This window comes from Vigna radiata, chromosome 2 (assembly GCF_000741045.1).
Source record: "Vigna radiata var. radiata cultivar VC1973A chromosome 2, Vradiata_ver6, whole genome shotgun sequence".
Classification (NCBI taxonomy): domain Eukaryota; kingdom Viridiplantae; phylum Streptophyta; class Magnoliopsida; order Fabales; family Fabaceae; genus Vigna; species Vigna radiata.
Window position 1 is genome coordinate 8,322,702 of NC_028352.1, and position 20,219 is coordinate 8,342,920.

General features: G+C 30.3%; 1 protein-coding gene across 1 annotated transcript; it reads left to right on the forward strand.

Annotated features, from left to right (window-relative positions):
- The first annotated feature begins 2,347 nt into the window (after nucleotides 1–2,347).
- LOC106755866 (methylsterol monooxygenase 2-2) lies at nucleotides 2,348–5,512 on the forward strand. Its single transcript, XM_014638088.2, has 7 exons — nucleotides 2,348–2,596; nucleotides 2,758–2,895; nucleotides 4,015–4,160; nucleotides 4,302–4,421; nucleotides 4,513–4,725; nucleotides 4,815–4,895; nucleotides 5,209–5,512. Exons 1-7 carry the CDS (start codon nucleotides 2,567–2,569, stop codon nucleotides 5,345–5,347), a joined length of 867 nt encoding a protein of 288 aa, XP_014493574.1. The 5' UTR covers nucleotides 2,348–2,566; the 3' UTR covers nucleotides 5,348–5,512.
- Nucleotides 5,513–20,219: the final 14,707 nt, after the last annotated feature.

Consider the following 20,219-nt stretch of genomic DNA (forward strand, 5'->3'; position numbering starts at 1 on the left):
CAAACTTATATTGTATTAATAAATTTGTCTAATTTGTGTAGAGATAAACTTGTCTAATATATATTGATAACTCCATCTTGTCATTTTATGTTATTGGTAGACTCGTCTAATTAGTATTTGGATAGACTTTTCCAATGAGTATTCCTAGATTCATGTAATCAATGTCTCGTTTAATGGTTTTTCTATATTTGTCTAGTGATTGTATGGACAAAGTCGTTTAATGTATATTGTTAGTCTTGTTTAATAAGTACATCAATAGATCCATTTGATTTTTTTTGTTATAATTGTTTAATTAATGAATGAAATGACTTGTCTAATTTTTTTTACTACATTCGTCTAATTAGTATATAGACAAACTCGTCTAAAGAGTGTATGGACAAAATTATTTAATATATAATGTTTAAAGAATGTTTTTTATAGTAATTTAATCACAATGTAAATAGATTAGTAGCCTTTATTTTTTCTTTCGGTCTTACTAAAATTACAAGAAGTTGTTAATTTTGAAGTTGAAAATAATTAAATATGAATTAAAAAATGTAAAAAAAATTGTAATTTTAAAAATTATGATTATTTTATTACAAATATATTTTTTAAACCTTTGAAATGAACTATTAAATAAAGAAAAAATTATAATATTAAGTAGTGTAATTTTTTTATTACAAATATATATTTTAAACATTTCAAATGAATTATTAAATATATATTTAATCTATGTTATTTTAAATATCATTATTTAAAACTTTATATGGAATTTTATTTACATATCACATGTCATTAACGTTAATTTTTCTAAGAAAAAATAATTTAATTTTACATACTAAAAATATATTTAATCATAAAAATATTTATATAATTATTTAATATAAAAATGATAAATATAATTTTTTATAAATAAATTTTTAACACAAAATTATTTCATCACATTTGTTTTTATATTTTATTATCAAATCATTTTTTAAATAATATTATTTTAAGAAAGTAAATATATTTTCTAAATTTAATTTTATTAAATGATTAAGTAAATATATTTTAAATATAAGTCATTGTTTAACCTAATAAATATGTAAAAGAGACTTTTAATGATATATCCAATGTGTGTAAGGACACAAGTGAAGGTATTATTGATTTATTTATTTTTAAAATATTTTAAAAATAATTTTTAAGAATGCAATATGAATTAAAGTGTATATTTTCAATTTATTATTTACAAAAATTGACACAATAAATATATATATATATATATATATATATATATATATATATATATAATATGATCAACTATATTGATTAAAAAAAATTAATTTCAGGTTGTGTAAGAGATTAGACTGCCAATAAATAATAAATAATTAATTAAGAAAATAATTTTCATGTGACAACAAAATATATATAAATAAAAAATTAATTTAAAAATAAAATAAAAGGAATAAAAAGAAAAATAACTTTCATGTACACCTGACACTAAAATAAATATTAATAAAAAAGAAATTAAAAAATAAAATAAATTAATAAAAAATAAAATATATTTCATGTACATGTTACAACAAAATAAATATAAATAAAAATAAATAAAAAATATTAAGTGATTAAAAAGCTAATTTTAAAACACTTGTTAACGAAATAAAGTAAGTATTAAAATAAATTTCTTAATATCTTTTTTTATTATATCATAATATATTATAATAGATTCTAATAATATTATTTACATTAAATTACACATATAACATTATTTTTGTATTTCATTATATAATTATGTTTACTATTAATTTACAAAAGTATCTGGCATGCACTACTATTATATCTTATTTTTTAAAATTAAAATAAAAAATTATCGCATTTCATTAAAAGTATAGAAATTGTAGTTATTTTTAAATTAAATTAAACTTTTATTATTATTGGTAGCGGTACAAGTGTCCTATTATCTTTCTATCTAAATTACATCATATTTTTTAAAGCTTTTAAATCACATTATTTTTTTAAATACAACTTTTATAATTATAAAAATAAATCCAAACATAATCAAAGTTAACTATTATTTATATTTTACATTAATTTAGTAAATTACAAATATAATAACTTTTTTTTTGCATAATATAATTAAATGACAATATATTTTTAATATATAAAACTATTGCACGACAATTTTGTTAAAAAAAACGGTAATTTTGACACTATAATAAAAATTAAATCATAAAAGTAATTACTAAAAAGTTATCATAAATATTAATTGAAAAGTAAAATTTAGGAAAACTTTCTGACATCAATAAGTACTATTTTGATAATTTACTATAAAAGTAAAATATTCCTAACAATTTTTTCTTTTTTGTATTTTTGTGAAAAAAAAAAGAGTGAAAAATAATGTTGATGGTACAAATTTTTGGAGATTAAAGTATCATTTTTTCAAAATTTATTATGCATGAAGATAACAGTGGTGCCTAAGAAGGACCCTTCCCTAGAAAGACACAATTGGTTGGTCATACTGCAGGTTTATATTAGTATTTATATGTGTTGCTCTTCACACTAAACACTCTCTCACATTTCACAAGTTGTTTTCTACATCCTACAATCCATGGCTTCCTTAGTTCAATCTTCTTGGCAGGTTCTATCTCACCCCATTGTTCCAGTTTTATCTCTGATTGCTTTTACAATGTGTCCTTTCATGTTATCTTCAAAAGTTTGTCTTTTGTTAATCTTGTTTCACAATCAAATTTTGAACTAGTGTTTGATGCTTGGGTACTTTGCATGTTCTTGTGATTGCAGTTTTTGATCACACATTTCAGCGAATTTCAACTGGCCTGTCTGGGTACTTTCTTTCTGCATGAAGGTGTTTTCTTTTTGTCTGGACTTCCTTATATGATGCTGGAAAGGTCAAGGTGGCTCAGCAAGTATAAGATTCAGGTTTTACCTTATTCTTCTTCTGTCCTTGACAATTGGATTTGAGGACATTTTTCACTGGATCAAATGTTGTCTTTGTTCACTGTTTTTCTTGGTTGGAAAATCAATTTTATATTCATATGGTTTTATTTGAGAATTGCAACAGATTTCCCAATGTCTCTCCATCTTCTTTGTTTCTATGTCCCGCTTCAAGAGGATTTCAAAGGTTTGAGAGAAAAATACAATTTTTATTGTGGGTCCTACCAGGTGGGCCTTTTTTTGATAAAGATGAGTTTTTCTTTTCTTTTCATCAGAATCATATGTTGTTCAAGAACAAAAAAAGGATCCAAATGTCCTCTGGCTGACCATTCACATTTATGTCTTTTCTTCCTTGTCTTTATGCCCTGAATGGAAAGGATTCAAAGAATCTCTTGTAGCACATGCAAGTTTGATTTCTGTTATGTTTGAATTATTGCATGGACTGAAATCTCCCAATGCCAATACATGCAGAAAATTTCTTAATTTCTTCTTTTCTATATATATCAAATTATTTACTATGAAGAAAGTTAGAGTTTCTTCACTTTCTTTTCCTCTTTTGTTTTCACTCTTAATTAGAAGACTGTGAATTTTGCTTTAAAAAATTGTACTAAAATTTAACATAACTGTACAGGAAACAGTCAACAATTGAGTTTTCATCAGTTTTCTGTAATAAAATTAATATTGAAAACCAATTGAAAATAAGAAGATAGTTGTATAATTATTGATGAAACAGAGAATGAAAAAACAAAAGGCATTTTCCTCAAAATATGTGGGTCCTTTGTTCTTTCCTGTTTTATAATAATCAGTTTTTTCTCTCAATTCAAATATGACAACCAATATGCTGCTTATTAATCATCTTTTTCTTTTGTATCTCCACCATTTTGAAGCCTAGCAGTCTCATAGTGTATTTGGAAAGCTCTCAACCATAAATCACATCTTTGATGTGAAAAATGTAAAAGCTAGAAACATTTTCATTTGAAAAAAGTAGAAGTTAGAACTACTAGTGTCCATTTGATGTGAAAGTTGGTGTTCCTGATTCACTTCCACGCATACTATCAGTTTGTTTAATATATATATATAGCTATTAATGCTTCTTTCATGCAGGAAAAAAATAATAGCCCTGCAGCTCAGAAAAAATGTATCAGTGGTTTGATACTGTACCATTTTGGTGTCAATCTACCTGTTATGATAATTTCTTACCCTTTACTTAAGCGCATGGGTATGCAGATCAGTCTTCCATTGCCATCTTGGTACTTCATGAATTCCTTTACTGATCATAATAACAATAATAATAAAGAAATTTTTGAGCTACATGATAGAAAGCTATTGATATGAACTTTTCTAAATTTCTTTTAAGTAGACATGAAAATATTTTGTTTTTGGTTTTGCAGGAAAATCATTTTAACCCAAATAATCTTCTACTTCATATTGGAGGATTTTGTATTCTACTGGGGACACAGGATATTGCATACCAAATGGTTGTACACAAATGTGCACAGTGTTCACCATGAGTAAGTACTATGCATATTCTGGGTTTGATTTTCATTTGTTCTTTTGAAAGTTTTTCTCACAGCTCCAAGATGTTTTTTCCATGTTGTGAAGATATGCTACACCATTTGGACTTACTTCTGAATATGCTCATCCTGCTGAGATACTCTTTCTTGGATTTGCTACCATTATTGGTCCTGTTCTCACTGGTCCTCACTTAATGACTCTCTGGACATGGATGACTTTGAGAGTCCTGGAGACAGTTGAGGTGCATTGTGGCTACCATTTCCCATGGAGTCTTTCAAATTTCATTCCATTGTATGGGGGGTCAGTGTCATACTCCTTTCCCTTGACATCATGCACTGAATTTATTCCATTATAGTTCTTATAGTTAAACTTTGCATCCTCATTTTCAGAGCTGATTTCCATGACTATCATCATCGGATGCTGTATACCAAATCTGGAAACTACTCCTCAACCTTCACATACATGGACTGGTATGTCTTCTTCCACATATTTTGCTATGAAAGCAATTAGTCTTTTTGGTGTGATAAGAATAAAGGTAAAATGATAGGAGATAGAAGATATTGCACAAGAAGAGTAATTCATTCCCTTGAACAAAAATAGTGTTCCGGAATGTTTAGTAACTCAATACATTTTGTTTTCTAATTGTTTGTCTAACATTTGGTTAAGATTTGAGATGGTCTAACCCACATTTACATACATTCCTTGAACAAGCTTTTTTTTTTAAGATGTTTCACTAGTAATGCTGACAATGGTATGTAAAATTTTGTTGTTTTCTGTGTACAGGATTTTCGGAACTGACACAGGGTACAAAAACTTGAAGGCATCCAAGAAAGCAGGAGCTGAAAGCAGTAGCCATCAAAAGAAACAGCATTCAGGTACAAATGTTCTTGGGAGTATGCAGAAAGTGTTGATATCCAACTAAAGGCATAATATCATTGTCATACTGTACTTGGTTTTTTTGCTGTTCTGGTGTGCATAGTTCAAAGGCTTTCTTTCAAGACATGTATCTTTTGCTTTCCAGACAAATATAATAAAGTTACTGTCCTCAATGGTTCATTTTATGTATAAGACTTAACCTTTCAATTGATTTGCAATTTGGTATTTTGTGTTCATACTTCAAAGTTCAAAGCAAACACTATAAGACTCTCTCTATTTGATCTTAAATATTTTATACCAAATATATGAATTTCCTAATCAGAATTAACAAGTATTTGTCATCACGGTAATAAATTGCTGTTGAGTTTTGTTATTTCTTAGGTTAATCACCACATATTTGAAATATGTCTTATGTTTTGACTTCTATACTACTAAAATACATTAGAATTATGACATTATTATGACATTGAAAAATTGCTGTTGAGTTTTGTTCATCTCTAAGAAGAACATCTTGAGTACCGAGACACTCAGCATGTGAATTCTGTGATATTTGGAATAGAAAACATCTTGAATGAGTGTGATGAGTAATTAAGCAAACTGAGTACAGTGTTTATATAAAAAAATTTGATGATCTTAAATGATAAAAGATATCATATGATTTCGAGTGAATGTCTACATGTTTTGTTATACTTGGAGAAATTAGTTTCATGTTAAAATATTTCAGGAATTATAATGAGTTGGATACAATTTTTATAATGAGTTTTTCTATTAGTTTGTTTTTAAAATAAATACATTTAAAAATAAATTACTTCTTTATAATATTAAGGTTAAAATATATACTTTTATTGTACTAAAATTTAGATTTTTATTTTTTTATATATTTTAACAGATTTATTATAATTTTAAACTCATTTATACTTTTATCTTTTAAAAGAAAAACTGATGTTGCCTTTATGAAAAAATAAATATTGATCATCTTATGCAGTTTTTACTCTCTTGAATATTTGAAACTTGTTTCATGAAATTACTTTATTTAACTCAAGTTGTACTTGAAAATAAACTTAAAGTCATAAACACAGAATTCTCTTTTAATTGAATTAGAGAAAATAACGGAAAAGAAAAGTTAAGTTTTTTAATATGGAAATATTTAGTTAAACACTTGAGTTTTTTTTCTTTTTTCATACTAAAGTTATTTTTTATAGCTCCTAAACTTATGTTGATTTTTTTTTTCTAGATATACAAATTACTATTCAAATGAAAATTCTGAAGAAATAAATTAAATTTATTGCATTTAACGCAATTGAAAAGCTAGTTAATATTTCATTAAATATTTTATTTTAATGATTATAAATAAATATTATTGCATATGCATATTTAATTTATCAAATATGCATTTAAATATTAATATAAACTTTATTTTTTATTGATAAGTTCGACTTTTCATTTATTTATTATTTTCTTATCATGCATATTTAATTTAACAAATACATAATAACATTAAATATTATATTAATTAAATTAAATGTAATACAAAATCAGCTTAAGAAATTATTAAAAATCTTAAAGTTGACATTAGACGACTTTATATACACTTAATATTATCTTTATTGTACACATTAAAAAATTTATCATGTATATTATATATTAACTTTATATGTTCATTTATTTATTGAAAATTTTAAGTGTAACTAGAAATAAAAATGTTAAATATTATATAAAAAATTCATAAAACTATTTGTTTCAAGATATGGGGTCAAGAACTCTATCTTCACACTTTAAACCAATCACTTACATTATCTTTAGGTCACTTCTTTCTCAGTCTCGTCTATTTTTCATTCTACAAAGTCCAAATCCAAGCGTTAGATATATGCTAAATGTTATAAATTTTGAATATAATATTGCAAATGTTTAAACCTCTTTTTGGTCCCTAAGTTATGAGCGGATGTTCAGTTTAGTTCCCGCTTTTAAAAATGTAAACCTTTGATTCCTAAGTTATAAAAAATGTATCAAATGAGTCCTTTTTTTTATGTTCATGGTCAAAGTACAAAGAACAATCTAAAGTGCTGTTATTATTAAGAAACAAATCAGAGCAATCTAAAGATGTAGCAGTTGTTAAGAAACAACCAAAACAGTATTTCAAGTCAAAAAATGACTCATTTGATACATTTTTTATAACTTAGGGACCAAAGATTTACATTTTTAAAAACGGGGACTAAACTGAACATCCGCTTATAACTTAGGGACCAAAAAGAGGTTTAAACCTATTGCAAAATATCTATTTTTGAACATTATTAAAAATAATATTTTTCTAAGAGATATTTTAGGTCATGGGCCTAATCCACTTCTTCCACTACAAAACACCAAGCTCAGTCTTTCTCATTAGTTTTTCTCTTAGTTTCATTCTCTCCTCTCTCTCTTCTTAGTTTTTCGTTTCTCTCTTCCTCTTCTAAAATTACTCTGGGTATAAACTCTATCAGAGTTTCTTGCTAGTTCTGAAATCCTCAGATATTTCTCTAAGAAGTTCCTGTTGTATCCAGGGGGACTTGCGCAATACACGCGGATAAGTCCTTAAGGACAGTGATTTACACGCCTCAGGAAATTGCGGTATGAGATCTTGTAAGCATTTTAACTACAATCTTAAGGACTTATTTTCCAATCTCATTACTGTCAATCATAAAAGGTATGAGAAACTTACTTTTCTTTATTGTATGATGAATGTGAATATTTTTTTTTTGAGTATCTTTGTGAAATGCTACATTTGCATTTAAATGATAATTAATTTAATTGAATACTTAATAATATCATGATTGGATATTTCTGGTGTGTAATGATTCTTAAAATTTTGGATGATCGTTTAACATAAATAAATGACATTGTTTATTGCTTATTATTATGTTAATATCCGATGGGATTTCAAGCCACTGAATTCATGTGCTAATTGAGTTCTATGTTATTAAGAATTCACGTAAATTGAATTCTGTATAAGAGAGATTAAGAATTTTATATTATTAAGAATTCATGTAATTGAATTTTGTATCAGAAAGTATATAATAAGTAGGGTTTTAATTAATGGCAATTACAATAAAAAAAATTCGGGTTTTCGAATTTATTTTAATTTGGGGGATTCGTTTTTTTCTCTTTTTGGAGTTAGAAGACCCTATTTAGGGTGGAAAGCACTTTCCCCAATTCTTTTTCTCAGTGCCTCTCTCATGAACAGTAGGGTTCTCTTCCTTTCTTTTTCACTTCGATCCTCCATCTTGTGCAAAGAAGGTGGTCTGGAGGTGGCCTTGTGGTGGCGAAGACGTTGCCGCTACGATGAACCAACTCAGGCGGTGTTCTCGTCTTTCTTGGTGGCTTGCAATGGCGTTTGGGCCGTTCTTCTTCTCCTCTTCTTTCCGTTCTGGTTCGTGATTTACAGAGGAGAGACTCCATTCTTCTTCTTTGGTTGTGGGTTGTTCCGCAGGAGAGAGGCGAACTCCGGCAGCGACGACATTGTGCTAGCGGGCCGTTGGCGCTACGATGGCACGTCGAGGGCAAGACCTCTTCTCTGGTTCGGTTAGTCTGCTAAGAGGAGAAGCGTTGTTCTTTGTTTTGTTCTTTGATTTGGGGTTGGGGTTTTGCAGGAATTTCTCTTCTTTTTCCCAAATTCTTTCTCGGTTCAATTTTGGTGGTTCCTGTTTCTAGGGTTTTTGCCGCTTCTTTACAGATTGATGATCGTGAATTTGGGGTGTGGTTTGAAGATTGTTGTTTTAATCTTAAGATCTAAGATTAGGGGTTCAATTTGATTTTTCCTGGAGGTTCTGTTCTTCACGAATCTGGTTTCTTGTTGGAGTTGAAACCGACTTGTTGGTGGTTGTCTAAGTTGCAGCAGGGGAGCTACCAGCAGTCAGCGGGTTGTAGTGACCTCCCACGTGGCATTCTTTTTGGGCCATGGGTGAATCTTGGGTTGAATTTGAATATTTTGGGTTGTAGGCTGTTAAGTCCCTGGCAAGTGTACTAGATCGTTATCAAGTAATATAAAATGGGTAAGTCCAAGTATCGTTTTCCAAAGGACTCTTAGGCCTTACTTTTCATGTAAACCAATCGCATAAGACTTGAGAAGAAATTAATTTTGGGTTTTGAATGTAAAAACAAAAGTAAACATGCAAATGCAGTGAATCAATTGGCTAAAGAAACTATGAATGAATGAAGTTGTTGGGGTTTACAATTTCATCTTACCCACCCTCATATATCTACTCTTCTTATCTAATTCGTTTATTTATCATATTGTCATGCAAACTTTCTTGGTCTACCCTTAACCTAATTCCTTGGTGAAAAGAGCCTATTACTAATTACCAACTTGCTATCCCTAGCCTCCCCTAGCAATTAATAATGCATGATAAACAGAAGCAAAATACAATTGATCGTCTTACCCCTATTCCTAGGTAGTATTAGCCTAATCAAGGAATTTCCCCAGTTCACGACATTACTGTACGATCCCGTATCAATAAAGACAAACAACATTTACCGAATGGGTTAAACAATAAAAGCATTAAGTACAGGTGAAGAACCCAACAATTGATAAAGATAAGCACATGCAAGCATATAAAGAAGATAAGAATTTGGATATAAGAGAGTTTCAAAAGATTACATTGTTCCCCAACAACCTAGGGTTTAGTTCACCATAATCATGGTGAAACTAGATGAAATATGATGAAAGAATGGAAGAAATAACCCTAAACTTGGTAGATTGGAGCCTAAGCATCCAAAGAACCTCCTCCAAGGTGTGTGGAATAGCTCTGGACATTTCTCTCTGCCAAAAGATTATGTTTTGATTCGCACTGCAACTATATATAAGCCCAAAAAGAAAACAGAAAGATTACAGAATCTAGCTAATAAAAACAGACAACTGCCCAGGCGCCTAAGTAAACCGCTCAGCGATTTCCCCTTTAGCCGTTGGACCGCTCAGCGGCCATTTTTGCCGCTGAGGAGTTTCCCTCTAATAGCTCTGAATGCTCAACGGTCCATTCTGGCGCTCAGCGGCTCGCTTGACCCCTCTCTTCATCCTTTTTCTTCCTTTTTCACGGGTCTAAGTCCACCTTACTTCACTTCCATCTTCAATTCACCTTAAAACCCTGCAAAACAATGTAAAAACAAACATAATATATCTGAAACCAACTTTTGACTCTCTCATGACTCAACTAAGTGTTTTACTTTATTTTAAGCTCATTCTAAGCCATAAAGGGTGTGTTTTGATATCAAATTTAAGTATGAAAATAACGGTTTTTAGACCGTTATCACAACCCCACACTTAGAACTTTACTTGTCCTAAAAAGCAAACAAGACAAAACTTGGCTTTCCACTTCTTCATCAAAGAATTCAACATTTTTCAAAATTCCTTTTTCTCACAAGTTATCATCCAATTCAGATTTCAGTGGAATTCTATAAAGATGCGTGCATGCTTTCAATCCAATTCAGTTCACATAATCAATCTTTTTCCAACAGATGTTTTGTTCATGAATGATCAATCAACTAAGCATAGATGTAAACATGGATTTAACAATTCTCACCAAGCAAGTGTTTCACTCAATCACTCAAGTGTTTAGGAGGTCACTCTACTCTCTACTGTTCACATGTCACATAAAACAATATTGCCATTCATCTAAAACAATTAAAATCCTCATATGCAAATGTCATCACAAGGATTTTTTCAAGGCTTGTAATGAAGCTGGGCTATCAAGAAAAATTGGTTTTTCTGGAATACAAAATCCTTGAGTTAAGACAGTTTAAATCATCATTCAAAGTTCAAGCACACTCTCTTTTTTAACCAATCTCACTCATTCCCAACTTCTTCCCTTTTCTTTTATTTTTACACTAAGCTTACTTTACATGCTTTTTCTTTCTTCTTTTCTTTTCTTTCTCAAGCATTTTTCTTTTTCAGCTTTTGAACTCAATGCTTTTTCTTTTGCCTTTCACTTTCCCTATACCACCCCAAACTTGAACCTTTTTGACACATACAATTATTCTCAACCCAACTCAAGGTAAATCAATTCAAACAAGGGTTTTCATACTCTTTAAGGCCAAGGTTCAAAAAAGGTATATCATTTAAAGCACTTTGGGTGAAAATTTAGCTAAGTAAGGGTTTCCAAGCATGGCCTTGATCATATAACATAAACATGCAACTCAATCAATTATCAGGACTAAGGCAATATCATTCATGATTCCCTGTGAACAATGCATTCATGCTTTCTCACTTCTCATTCATGAATCCTGCTTAATATCAAAATCACAACCATAAACCCCTTACACATATGTTCACATAAGTAGTGAACCATTAACCTGGATATCAGCATACACACATTCTCAATCATCATCCACAATCAATCATCATTAGTAAATAACTCATCATGCAATAAAATCAAATCATCATCAGAATCAGTGTACAAGCCAAGCATAGACACCAAAAATAAAACTTAACCTATACTACTAATTCAAAGTACAAAGGAAAAATAAAACCTGGGTTGCCTCCCAAAAGCGCTTGTTTAACGTCACGAGCCTGACCCAAACCTGCCTAGCACTCATCAGTAAGTGCTTATCCTTTCAACACCTGTCAGTAGGTGTACCTTCCTGTACCCCTCAATAGATACATACACATTTTAGCATCCCTCAGTAGAGTCTACCCAAAATATTTAAAAATCCAAAAAAAATCACATGTCCAAAATCCAATATCCTAAAAATTGTTCTACAACAAGTAAGACTAAATCAAATATCTTCAAGTCTTTTCATCTGATTGGGGTCTTCATCCACCCAACTCATCAGTTGCCTTCTATCCACTCTTTTAACAGCTTTGATATATGGTTTTATAATCTTCACCACGCCATCTTCTTTAATGTTGTTGATTATCCTTTTCACCTATGCACCACGTGGAGAAGATGTATCTTCTGAGTGGATTCTTTTTCCTTTATCAATCTCCTTTTCTTTAGGTACTTGCAAACATTACAACTGTTAGATTTGGTACCTGTTGTGCTATCCTCTGATACAGCTTCCCTACTTTTCTCTTTGAATCTAACTTTCTTCTTCATTTTCACTTTATTTCCTTTAGAGCAATTATACATTAACACATATTCCTGATCTTTCAAGGTTATTATCCCATCATGGATGCACATCGCCATTCTGGAAGTCCTTATAAAAGGTCTTCCCAGGATTAATGGAATTCTGCCCTCATTTTCCATATCCACAACTACAAAATCAATCAAGAATTCCAACTGCTCAATACGAACAATTGCATCCTCCAACCTACCAGCTGGCTTTTTAATAGATCCGTCTACAACTGTCAGAGTAGTATTAGCTGGTTTTAAAACTAGCCCTTTAATTTTTTTCAAGTAGCTCAAGGGCATCAGATTAATGATGGATCCAGAGTCTATCATAGCTCTTCCTATATCCACATCATTTATCACGCACGGAAGAGTCAACAATCCTGGATCCTTCATTTTAGGTGGGTGATGTTTCTTTCTTGGCTGTATAAGCACTTCCTGTTCTTCTTCATCTGTATCTAGATTTATCACCTCTCTGAGGTAAATAATTAATTTTCTTAGAATAAACAGGCATTTGAGAATGATCTAAAGGCACCATAATCACGTGATTGAATATTTCTCTCATTTGTCCATCTCTTCTTTTCTCAGTTTCTTCAAACCTCTCTTCTTCTTGCTCTTCTTCACCATTCTTGTCACTTTCACTTACCTCTTCTTCATCACTACTAATCTCAATCACTTCCGCCTCTGCTTTTCTTTTTTCCCTTGCTACAACAACATGACATTCTTCATTAGGATTAACATCAGTATTAACCCTAGATTGATTTTTTTTTGTGATCTCAATCGTCTTTGACAATTGGCCAAGTTGCATCTCCAAAGATCTAAAGATGGCCTGGTTACTTGCATGTTGAGACTCATAAACTTTCAAGAATTTGTCAAATCTATTAGAAAAGTCTCTAACATTCTCTGTCAATTGGTTTATTTGCTGCCACAAAGGAGAAGGTTGTTGCGGCCTAAAGCTCCCTGCTTGCCCTGATGGGTTGTTCTGTTGTTGACTAATACTCGAATGGTTCTTCCAACCTTTGCTAGGATTGCCTTGGTTGAAGTTCCCCTGCCTGTACTGGAATTGATTTCCCATGTAGTTTGCTTCCTGCTGCATATTCTCTGGTATAGCACATTGACCATTGATATGGTCACCACCACAGAAATCACATAGCTGCTGCGTTTGGGAGACATTGCGAATCTCCTTTGGAAGTTGTGAGAGGATCTTTGTCAATGTATCTAGCTTTTAGGTCAAAAGATGATTATGAGCTAGCATGGCATCATCTGCAGGCAAGTGCAAGACTCCTCTCTTTTGTGTAGGTGTGCCCCTTTCACTAAATGCTTCTTGTTCATTAGCCGTCATACTCTCTATCAAGTCATAGGCTTCATCTTCAATCTTCTGTTTAATGTCACCTCCAGCTGAGGCATCCAACATCATCTTAGACTGCATGTTCAGACCACCTAGGTAAGCAAGAACAAGGGTTGTCTTGTCAAACCCGTGGACTGGTGTCTTCCTGAGTAGGCCTTTGAATCTTTCCCATGTTTGACCTAGAGTTTCTTCCATGCCTTGCTTGAATGATGAGATCTTCAGTCTTTCCTGAGTAACTTTAGACTGTGGAAAATATTTGTTGACAAACTTTGTAGCCATAGTCTCCCATGTAATAAAAGTCCTTTCAGGGAAGGAATTAAGCCACGTCTTAGCATTGCCTTCCAATAAGAACGGGAACAAGCTAAGCTTCACTCTATCATCTGATACACAAGTAGACAAGTACAGACTATTGGAAATAATAATAACAAAAAAGAAAAAGGAAATGTTAAAAACAATTTAATAATGAAGGTTTCTCCATAGTCATATAACCAAATTGGAAAGCATTGACAATGATGGAAAGCCTTACCTGATTACAGTATCCAACACCAAAACTAAGTAATAATCGACCTATGATGAGCATTTCAATATTGATTGCAAAACTGTTCAACAACACACCAACAAGGAAGAATTCAATTTATGCTATGTGAGAAAATGATTGCTAGTTATATAAATATAAAACACAGTATGTTATCCTCGTAATTTTAAATCCAATTTATGCTATGTCAAAAAAAAAATCATAATTTCAATTTGTACTCTTATAAATTTTTATAATGTAAATTTTATATTCTAGAATGTGTAATTTGAAACGTATTTTTTATATTTCAGAATGTATGGTGTGGAGTATATTTGTATTTATACAATCTCAAATGTATTTTTTATTTTATATTTTAAAACATCCACTCTAAAATAAAATTTAATATTCCAAGTTGTGTATTTTGGATGCAGATTGAAATTATGGAGTTGTAAGAAGAAATGATATGCATTTAGCTTCAACTTTCCATGCTTTTGGTACAATAAGTCCTTCTTTAGCTTTTATTTCATGCACTCTCGCAATTTCTTTGTTCACTCTCTCAATTTTTCAAAATAATTATTTTGTCCTTTGTAAAAGAATTTTTCAGATTACCTGTCCCAAAAAATTTTGGAACACGCACGCTTTCTACAATTTCCAGAATGTGTGAAATCTAATATGGAATAAGCTTTCTATAATAGGATTTTTGAAACAAATTTTCCACAACATATAACGCCTTCCAAAATGATTTTTTTTTTCATAATAAGTTTTTGAGAACAAATTTTTCAAACCACATGAAATGCATTTTTAAAAGAACTTTTTGGAACCTTTTTTTTTTTCATTCTCTCTCTCTTTTTTCTTTATGGCGCTCTTCCTCTCTTAGTTTAATTTTTATGTTAATATAGGGATGTTGTGAGTAATTGTGGGATGTAGGAAGCAATACCATTCGTGAATTGGAATCTAGGATAAAGTAAATAAGGGCGTTGCTACCTGCACCTCTCCACTTGCTCCCTACACCTCTCCCTTCCATTTTTATCCTTTGCTCTATTTTTTCTATTCCTATTTTATCCTTTAGTAAAAATTTATTTTTAGGGTTAAAATTTTATGATTTCATTCACTCACCCCTGCATAACATATTCTTTCTCGTATTTTTGTTTATTGTTGTGGTGTGAAAGTGTGGTGATTGAAACATATTGTCATTAGAGTTCAATTATTAAATGTCTTGCTAGCAAAAATTTTCTTCCGCAAGAACCAAAGGAAACTAAATCGAATCTGGCAAAAGAAAAAATCGGCAAGGGAAGAAGAATAAGAAGTTAGTAAAGAGAGTATGGGTGGGAAAGAAAGGAAGGAAAGAAATGAAGCAGCATAACACAAATTGAGGAGAAAACCTTACTAGAGCAAAAGGGTGGGTGGAGACCTTTCTCCTCTGAGACGAAACTATTCCCTCAATGCGTGGACTGTAGGCTCTTTAGTATCAAGCACGTCGAGAAAGAACCCACCTGGTAGAGGAAGGAAGATCTGCACCTGGTAGAGGAAGGAAGATCTGCACCTGGTACGGCGACGCACCACCGCGACACACCACCGCGATACACCACCGCACCACCACGAACAATAAGAAGACACCGTACCGCAACACCACTGAGAGCAAAGCTACGCACAGGAAAGTGAGAGTTTGGATGACAAGTAGCAAAACAGGAGGTGGGAAGAAGAGAAAAGTGACGGACATGAGAGGAGGAGGCGAATCTCAAAACGGGGGAGGTGGATGTAGAGACTAAGAGAGTAAAAGTAAACATTTAGGTTAGATAAATAACATTAAAAATAAAAATGTAAAAAGGTTAAAAAAGTAAAAGAAAAGGTTATTTTTGTAATTAAAAAAAATAAAAAAAAAATTGAGGGGTGGAGGGAACAGATTGGGAGGTGGAGGGAACAACACCCAATAAATAAGTACTGTTTCGACTATGATAAGGGTGTTGCTCCCTCCACCTCCCCAAGTGGGTCCTGCACCTCCCTACTATTTTAATTTATTTCAAAAATATTCTACATCTCTCTACTATTTTCTTTTATTCCAAAAATACCGTACACCTCCCTACTATTCTTAAAATTCTTTCTCTTTCTCTCTCTACATTAATGGAGTATTTACATGGCTCATTAATGGAGCATTTACACGACTCAAATTTGAACTACTTGTGATATATTTTCTTAAATAAGTTTGATTCAATCTTATTTTTGTTGTTGAATATATTTTTTTCTTTTCAAATTACTCAATAAATGGTAAAATTTTGTTCTAAATTTCTAGAAAAATGTTTATATATGTGTTTTTTTACATATAATATCTATAATTTTTAACATTATATTATGTTTTAACTCACTGACATGTTTGACTCAAATAACTTGAATAAATTATTTAATTTATTAGATAAATAATATAAAAATATTATTAAATACTTAAAATATAAAAAAAAGTTATTTGTTAAAGATTTAGAATTTATTTAGTTCTTTCATCATTATAAAGTTAGTATATAATAATAATAATATATCATTATTTACTATTAATATTATTATGTTTATTATTTTGTATTTGCATCTAACTTTTAATTTTATAAAATGAGAATGGTAGAAGTATGATATTGAAGTTTCCTCTGAATTTTATATTTTGTAATATATAAAAAATTCAAATCTGAACTATGTAAATGCTCCATTAATGTAGAGAGAGGGAAAGATTGTTAAGGATAGTAGGAATGTATAAGATATTTTTAAAGAAAATAATGGAGATGTGTAGAATATTATTAAAATAAATGAAAATAGTGGAGAGATGGAGGAACACTTCGAGAGGTGGAGATAATCCATGTTACACTTTATCTTAGCCCAAACGATTCAACCCTAAAATTAGTAATTGTACTCTGAGCCATTTATTTTTAAAAGGGTGTTGTATTATGAATTTGGATGATTTCTTTCTTTATTATAATAACAGAAATTCTGTTAAATTGATTTTTAAGTGTTTATTACGTATTTTGTATACAGTGAATTATTAAAATAAAAACCAACAACCTATTATCCTACTAAATTACGTAATTGTCAATATTTTTTTTTTATTTTAACTGTAAGATTTAATAATAAATACAATAAAAAAATTTAACTAAACAAAATTCTCCTATTTCATTGTGAGTCCTACCTAGTTAGGTAAATTATATGATAATTTAGACGAGGCTAAATTTTACCAAAAAAATTGACAATAAAAACACAGTTCAATGTAAATTGAACGAGAATAATTAGGTTTAGTTAACTAAATTTTATTTAGTAACTGTTTTATTTTTATTTTTTATAATACGTATGTTGGTGTTGATGGTATAATTGTATTCGTGTTTGCTGTGATTTAAATTTAAATATTAATTAGTTTTCGTCAAACATTATGTTGATATATTTGAAAACATTTTTTTTAATATAGTTAAAAATAAAATTCACCAAAATTTCAGTTACCTTTAAAGCTATGATAATTTTCTTTTCAACCTAAGTTTAACTTTGGTTAATTTCCTATCCATAATCCAAACACATATTTTTAACTCTTTATGATTATCACGTTGTTTTCAATGTTCCGTAATAGTTTACCCTGCTGTAACAGACAAAATGTTCTCAGGACTGTCTGGATGCATAAATAAGCTTTTAAGCAAATTAATTTTAAAAATTACAAAAAGCATATATGCTAGTATTTTATTTGGTTATAATGATAAAAACATTTTATTTGAAAAGATGATTAAATTATAGCTTTTTCTTTCCAAAAACTCCTCAAAGTAAAGTTTTCATGATAATAGAATATTCGTAAACAAACCATAAAAAATGTACAAGTGTTTTTTCATGTGAAAAATGTTAAATTATATTAATAATTAACATTGGTTCATGTAATGTAAAGTATAATTTTGATGTAAAGATTCTAATGTGATGATTATTAGAATGTAAGGTATTAAAGTTATTGGGATTATTTTAGAGTTATTGAAATTAATCCCTCTCTTCTCACTTCAAAAGGACATTTTGGTATTTTACTAAAGTTAATTAAAATATCATTAAAAGAGGAAAAAGTTTGACTTCTGTAGACAAGACAAGTTTCTGAAAAGCACAAAGAGAAACAGTAATGTTTTCAGGAAAGAAAAGAAAGTGTGGCTGACAGATAAAAACATTATGCAACTTTTATATCATCAAGAAGGCATTAAAGAGGAGTAAGAGGAGAGAGAACTTTTGACAGGAAGAAGTGCATAATGGATCCAGGTTAGTTCTTCTTTACTGTGTATGTGGGAATAGTGAGTATCATGAAAATTCAAGATCCTGTTGAGTTAATTTTCATTCAATTGAAAAATTAAAGAATTGCTTAAAAAAAAACTGAATCAAGCAACCTATTAATTGATATTTGTATCTTTTATTCTTTTTTTTATTGTTAATGATAACCTTATACAGTCTTAAAACTTGTAGTTTGGACATGAAAAGAGCTGTTGGTTGCATTATAATAACTCATCTTATCATCAATCAATAAAAGAGAAGGAGAAATTTACTGTTTCTTTTGTTCATATCCATTTTTTCCTACTTTAGTTTTGATACTGATGTTATTGACTAAAAGAAAATAATTGTACTTCTCATAGTTTAAGTACTAGAACAAGGGCTATGCTAGCAAGATGTGTTTATGCATTTAGTGAACTTCATTGATTGCATATAAGCAGTAAAATCTGCTTTTGACTAGTTTCCCTGTGAACTTTCTCGGAGAACAGTGATTGCTGTCTTTTATAGAATAAGTCTCCTGTAATCTGATTTCCAACATCTTTCTTGAAAGAACAAAAGTCAATTATCAAATGCTAGTCTGTGTTATGTCAAGCATTGTGTTTTGAAAAAGAATGCTGATCAGAAGTCAAGGGTTGTGTTTATCACTTGTTGTTTCTTCTAAATCATAATATTCATAAACTTGAGCTTCAGTTTGGAACCCTCAAAGAAAGAGGGAAATGGGGACAGAGAATTCAGTCACTATAGTTATCAAGAGAAATCCTGAATTGAATTTGAAAGATCTGCCTTTAATTCACTGATAATACCTTTATTGATTACCATGCCCACATTAAGGACATTCTCATTTCATAACTCTGTGGCCAATATTGGTACATCTAAAGGAATTTCTTCATTAATGTTTGTGGCCAACATTCCTTTCCTATAAGAAATGGTATAATATTAACAAGAATATCACAATTGTTTACTGATGAGTCACAATACAGGCCCCATTTGCATGTGCCTTTATTTTATATGGCCCTTTTCTTTTGCCTTTCAGAGCAATTGAGAATTTATTGCAGATTTGATTTGTGGTCCTTGATAGACAGTATGTTATAATTACTTAATTTTCCTTAATGATTGCAAAAGAAAAATCCCAAGGTAGGTTTACCTGGTTGTCTATTTTTGGTCTCAATCAGTAGAGATAGACTGTCTGATTTGGGCCTAATCATGACACATGAAGTGATATGCAATTCTTTGGATGGTTGAAATGATGGAAACAGTAGGCGTTTTGATTATTAGAAATTCTGACCTATGGGATAAATATCACAAGAACAGTAGGTACATTATAAATAAATATTACAATGGTAATAACTGTTACTGTTATCATGAATTTCATAGGAGTTCATTCTGCATGTTGGTTTCTTTGTTGGTTCTTGACATGGCAGACCCATACCAGTAATTGGCTGCTACATATATGCAGTTATGGACCCATCCTAACTTGATGGATAGATTTTTGGCTTCTTCTCTACATGCTATTGTACTAATAGCGTAAGGGTCAAGACTCACCAATTAAAATATCAACTAATAATTCATAATAATTAATTTGAATTGAAACTATATTAGAGACTTTTTTTGATGCAGTCACATTATATTAGAGACTGAGTTGTTTGATTAGAAGATTGCTTGTATCTGTGATTGAGTTTTTTTAACAAAACGGAAAATCTGAGCCAAACCATGATTAGAATTC

What these genes read in the sequence shown, in the direction of transcription:
- LOC106755866 (XM_014638088.2), top strand. Translation starts at nt 2,567, where the DNA reads ATGGCTTCCTTAGTTCAATCTTCTTGGCAG. An exon ending in TAGTTCAATCTTCTTGGCAG is followed by an intron (nt 2,597 to 2,757) that starts GTTCTATCTCAC and finishes TTGTGATTGCAG; the next exon opens with TTTTTGATCACACATTTCAG. An exon ending in ACCTTCACATACATGGACTG is followed by an intron (nt 4,896 to 5,208) that starts GTATGTCTTCTT and finishes TTCTGTGTACAG; the next exon opens with GATTTTCGGAACTGACACAG.